The 6,000-nt window shown below is 46.9% G+C and overlaps 1 protein-coding gene across 1 annotated transcript in view; it reads left to right on the top strand.

Moving 5' to 3' along the window:
* The first annotated feature begins 2,500 nt into the window (after positions 1-2,500).
* Pah (phenylalanine hydroxylase) overlaps positions 2,501-6,000 on the top strand; it is a 47,366-nt gene continuing 43,866 nt past the window's right edge. The window contains exon 1 of the mRNA XM_075954190.1: positions 2,501-2,700. Coding sequence (XP_075810305.1) covers positions 2,641-2,700 — 60 coding nt within the window. The 5' untranslated portion in view covers positions 2,501-2,640. The remainder of the gene's footprint in view (positions 2,701-6,000) is intronic.

Below are 6,000 nucleotides of genomic sequence, written 5' to 3'. Positions count from 1 at the left end.
TCAGGCGAGGCTTGAACTTGCTTCTGTAGCCAAAGATATCCTTGAATTTCTGGTTTTCCTGTCTATACTTTTCTAGTGCCGAGATTACAGGTGTGTACCATCACACCCAATTTTCTGAAGTGCTGGGGTATCAAACCTAGGACTTCCAGCATGCTAGGCAACTACTCTAACTAAGCCACATCCTTGCTCACAGAGCTTTTTCTGTCTTTTCTTTTTTTTTTTTTAAATTAAGAAACTGTTAGTATTTTTTTCTCTGAGAGAGCAGACAGTAAAGTATACTGTTTTGTTTTGTTTTTCAACCTAGACTTGGGGTAATTTAAAAAAATGTGAAATGGATTTAAAATTCTATTTTTAACTGATGTGCAAAGAAAAGAGAAGGGCCATGGCCGCCGTGTTCTTCTAAAAACCACGTGTTTATTTAAAAAAGGAGAGAAAGAAGATATAAGAGCCAAGGCTTTGGGCTTGAACAAAACATCGTTTGAATTCCCAGCTGTGGATTTAGGATTCCTGGGCAGCCATTGCTTTGTCTGTGTCGGAGGAGCTGCACTGTCTGCAGGACGGATGCCAGGAAGAAAGAAAGCCCTGCATGCAGATAAGGCTGCGGCAACTGCGGCCCTCATTCACGGCTGGGCTTTTATATCGCAGGCTCTTCTGATGGCCTTGCCCTCTGTAGCACCCCAGCGATGATGAGGGACAAAGTGGCATCTCTAAGACAGTCCCGAACCGAGGGACACACCCTGTTTCACATCTGCAACCTCTGGAGCGGGGGCTCTCAAACGTCCTAATGGTGCGACTCTTTAACCCAGTTTAGTTCCTCGTGTTGTGGTGGCCCCAGCCATTAAATTATTTTGTTGCTGCTTCAGAACTGCAGTTTTGCACTGCTAGGAGTCAGAGTGTAAATCTTTCTTGGAGATGGAGGTTTGCCGAAGGGGTTGTGACCCACAGGTTGAGAACCATTGCTCTAGAGGGCTTTTGGAGTCAGAGAAGGTGAAAGTCAGGAACGTGACCTTGCAACTTATTAGAGGGGATTTTAATGAGGCACCCATCAATTATTAATAATTTATTATTAATCAATAATAATAAATTAATAATTGATAATTATTTATACTTTTAGACAGAAGTTATCTTACAATATCAATATTCTCAGAATTCAGGAGAAAGCCTGTTGCACTATGGAGATTAAAAGAATCCTAAACAGCCCTAGACCCACATTTTAAAGGCAAAGAAACTGAGGTACAGGTGGAGGCAGCCGTCTGCGAGGGGGGCAGCTGTCTGCCTGATGAGGAATTAGCCCACGTGTTTTGAATTTTGAATCTTAAACTTGAAATGTTTTTCCTTCTTGGCAGATTCCTGGCTATTAGGTCAAAGAATTGTGGGAGGGGACGGGGTGGACTTCTAGCACCTTCTATTATTGGCCCGTTTTCTCTCAGTCCATTAACTTTGCTTGGGTAAATATTAAGTAGGCTTTGAGTCCTTGATGCCCCCGGCTTCTCACATCTTTCCGAAACTGACCCTCCCGTGCGTTTACGTTTTGTTTTTTCTGCTAGCAATGATTATCTTACCTCCGTTCATAACATCTTCATGACCACTTGAAGACCACGCCCCGGTACCCATCAGCTCACTCCTACCTAGATCAAGTATTTTCCTCTCCCCTGTGGCTTGGCCCTGCCTAAACTAGTTTTATTTTGCCTGACCGCTAGAGGGGTGCAGTGCCGGCAGGAAGGTCACGTGCCCCCTCTGAAGTCCCAGCGCTTAGGACACCACCAGGAACACAGAACAAATGCTCCCTAGCTGTCTGTTGTCACACTTTTAAGACGGACTTTTAAACATTATCTTCCACTTATCCCGTGTTCAATTGTGTGGCAAGAACTGTACTAATTGAACGTTTGATGCATCGTCTAATTCTTATGATCGATGCACTTGAAATCTCTTAGCAAGGCATCCCTAAGGCAGCCAGTCTGTCCTGTGTGCAGAGTCCCCAGCCCTCCTGTAAGCAGCTAAAACTGGCTGGATTCCAGCCCCAGCACTCCCGCCTTTACTCTTTAGCTACAAATGTCATCCACTGTGGTTTTCTAAAGGAAAGAATGCCAAGGAGATTGACCAGTTTGGTGGTTAATGAAAGGGAGTTGAGGGTGGAGGACATTTAAATTAGGAGCCTGGATCTATTTCTCTGCAGCCAGGGAAGCATTATCCTTAAGCATTATCAGCAGACTGTCCCTGGTTCCCTCCAGTGCAGAGAATCCTTACTCTAGGCACCCCTAAATTTCAACAATGCCAAACCTGTCTGAGCTCCAGGATACAGGTGGTCTGGGCTCTCTGCCGTCTTCTCTTGTCCAGGGCAGTCTGCCAAATGAGTCCTGCGGTGGCTGCCACACCCTCCAATGCCCCTCCCCTGGGGGCAGCCTAGGACCAGTGACCTGCAGCTGCACGTGGGCCGTGGACTAGGGTCCACACACTGCTACGTCAGGGCAACGCCCACTGACAGAGCGACCTTACAGACTGCAGTAGGGGACACCCTTTGAAGCCGCCCCTCTCTCGTCCTTCTGAGAGCCGGGTTAAAACCATTAGCCTCGCCTCCCGAGAGCAAACCTTTCAGACCCTGCTGCGGAGAGCTAGAGACCCCAATTATTGGGAGCCAGCATGTCGGCTGTGATCCTGGATCGCCCAGTCCTGAGCAGAAAGTTCTCAGACTTTGGACAGGTGAGCCTGGTGAGCCTCCGGAGCTGGGAGAGACTTGATTCGCCGATGTGAAAACAGTCTGGGGAACACTTGTATTTCCTGAGGTCACTAAGAAATAGGAATTTATGTAAAGATGATGAAAATGCCCCAGGAAGTCAACTGACAAGACCATCTTTAACGAGTGGAGGGACATCTGTCCTTTAAAGATGCAGAGAGGTTGGGGATCTGACTGCCAGAGCAGCTCCCACATCTGCGTGTCTTTAGATAACTCATTGTTTTTTTTGTTTGTTTGTTTTTTGTTTTTTGAGGCAGGGTTTCTCTGTAGCTTTGGAGCCTGTTTGTCCTGAAACTAGCTGTATGTAGTCCAGGCTGGTCTACAAGAGACCTCACAGGGATAGGTTTCCTGTGTTACCTGCTTTATCTTCTGAAAGGAAAGGGTGGGTCCTCAGTCATCTGGGGCAGCAGGCCCCGTTGCATTTCTCCAGTGATAGCCATACAACCCTTTCTTCTGGGTATGGAAATGAGAAGAAAGTAAGATGCCCCCCTTCTTTAACTTTCAGGGGATGATGTAGCATGAAGAGAATTTGGGGACTCACTCAGATGTGACGAAGGAGAAAATAAGCCGAGAGGAAAATAAATAGGAGTTAGCCCTGAGTCTGAGTATGCCTCCGGAATCCTGCTGGAGGTGGAAGGAGCCTGTCCCATCCGGTGCTGGCTGTCCTCTCCAGGAGCTCTTGCAGAAAATAGTCTTTACCGTGATTTATATACTTGACCCAGGCCAGGAATCATGGTCTGAACACTGAGATTCAGACCTTGGAGGAAATGGACTCACAGGTAGCTGCTGCGTGCAATCCTTGGGAACTGTGTCTCCTCAGGACCCTAGGAGAGAGTGGATGTCAAAGTCAGAACAATTCTGTAGCTGTCACCATGCCCTGGACCAGGGGGGACACTTTGTGAGCTCATCTTCTGTCAGGATGGAGAGCTGAGGGATGCCTGGGGTCAGACAGTTGGTATGAAGGACAGGCAGGCCGGTCCTTCATAGATCCTGGCTCTGCTCTGTTCTAGGCTCCTGTGTTGCTGGTACAGCCACTTGGCCATCTGGGGAGCTTAAGCCAGTGATGTGGGAAACTAGGGGGAGCATCTCACAGCTGTATTTATAAGACCCTTAGGTGATTGTGAATCCACAGTTTGTCTCTACCCATAACAGGGACCCTAGAAGAGGATCCAAACATGTCCTGGTTCAACCTCAGCATAAGAGGCAGTGCATCTTTCTTCGAAAATAGGAATAAAACCCCTCAGATTCTAGGGTCAAGATGAAAATTAAACAATGCCTATGCATACTTTATTACAGTTTCTAGAGCATTTGAAACTGTCAGTGTGGATTTGGCCAAAGCTGTTTGTTCAGCAGCCTGGGTCTTGAAGTGCAGGAAGGACAGACGGCAAGGCAGATGTCGTGCCTGGTGTCACTTGCTCGTGGGAAATCTTCCACAAACACAGTCAAGACACCAGGGTTGTCGCGTCTACAAAGCTATGCATAATGGAGCCATTTGGTGGGCGTGAGGAGGTTGTTTGGTGTCTATAAAATTGAGATGGGATGCTGGAACTTACGGTGTCTTCTAGCTCCGCCACGCGGCACACTTATGTGTTCTTAAAACTTTTTATTGCATTAATTTACTTGTGTGTGGGGAGATGCAGTGTATGCGACGACGTGTGTAGAGGTCAGATGACATTTTGGAGAGGCAGTTCTCTCCTCTCAGCGTATGAGTCCTTGCTATGGAAGATGTCAGGCTCGACAGCAAGCACCTTTATCGGCTGAACCGTCTTGCCAGTACTGAGTACCGTTTGCATCTTCTTAAAGCTTCCTACCCAGATAAACAGCGCATAGTTGACATAATCCTAATAAGAGGGAGATTGCAGGAAGGAGACTCTGTTCATTGAGGGCATAAAATGTGTCAAGAGTTCATCCAGATGGCATGTGCAATCAGCCTGCGGGACTGAGTGGTTTAGCATCTTCGTTCGCCAACAGGTCAAAAAGCACCCACTGTGTGCTAATTACAGCGGTGTTTTCCCTCTGGTAAAACTACTTTAGTTCAGGAGACAAATGATAAAGGAATTAATAGGATGAAAGCATAATATAGTTTCATGTAGAGACAAGAGCTGTGAAGAAAATTTAAGCAGAATAGTGGGGTCAGTGAGGAGCGCAGAGCCACCGGCAGGGACAGGACAGCCAGCGTTCTATCTAATCTGCTTCCCATGGCTGAGCACGCAGCTTCACGGCAACCTTTCCTCCCGTGAGAAAATGCTGAAATATGGAGACATAGTATATCTCTACCCCCTGACGCACAGATACACGTTCCTCAGGACCTTCGTATCTTGTTTTCAAAAGTTCTTCGGTGTGGATGTGTGCAAGGGGTTGTAACCATACATACAAAAATGTGCAAATGTGTCAGCCCCAGATCACCAGCACTGGCCCTAGGGCATCCTTGACAGACCGCATGGCTTGTGAAGGTGAAAGGGAATTCTTTCCAGTGGTAACAGAAGGCGTTTGCGTCCACTGCATGGCTAACGAGAACAGTCTGTGTTTATGCAGAGTGCATTGCTCGATGACGCAAGTTTCTCACTCCTTGATTCCCAGGTCTTTTCCGTGCATGGTTTCTTCCTAGACAGTTTTGAAGGTGATTTTGCTTATAAGCCAATCAACATGTCTGTAAGAATCAAAGAAGGCATAGTTCCCAAACCAACCAAATTACTATGAACGAGATATGTTCATGGGCCCAGGATTGGCTGGGCGAACTTGGAATTCAGATCCACGAAGGCCCACCCCATCTCACAAACTTCTCTGTGCTTCTTTTCATGTAAAGTCCTTCCTGCTTTGCAAAGAAGGAGCCATTGTGACAGTTGAGCCTGTCACTGGAAAGCAGAGTAATGGTGGCTTTGAGACCCCTCAACCTGGGTTCAAGCACAGACTTTGTACGCATTAGCTAGATTGCCTAGGAGAAGCCACTTGACCTATTTAACTTGGTGTCTTCATTTTCAAAGCAGCAGCACCTCCATTACTGCCCTTGTGAGGACCAAATGGCCGGTCCCAGGGACCATGCAAAGAGTGGTAGCTGCTGCCAATGACAACATGCATTGAGCATAAAAGGACATAGTTTGGTTCCTGTAATTGGATGTCCATACAGGAGCAGACAGGGGTACTGGCATTAATAACGGCAGTGTAGGACCATGTTAGGTCACAAATGTGAACTTGTAGACAGTTGCAGGATTATGCTATGATTTAAGAACCGTGATGGTATATATTCATTATCAGTGGTTTTCAAA

The sequence above is a fragment of the Microtus pennsylvanicus genome, chromosome 20 (assembly GCF_037038515.1).
Source record: "Microtus pennsylvanicus isolate mMicPen1 chromosome 20, mMicPen1.hap1, whole genome shotgun sequence".
In the NCBI taxonomy this organism is placed as follows: Eukaryota; Metazoa; Chordata; class Mammalia; order Rodentia; family Cricetidae; genus Microtus; species Microtus pennsylvanicus.
This window is presented reverse-complemented; position numbering and strand designations above follow the sequence as displayed.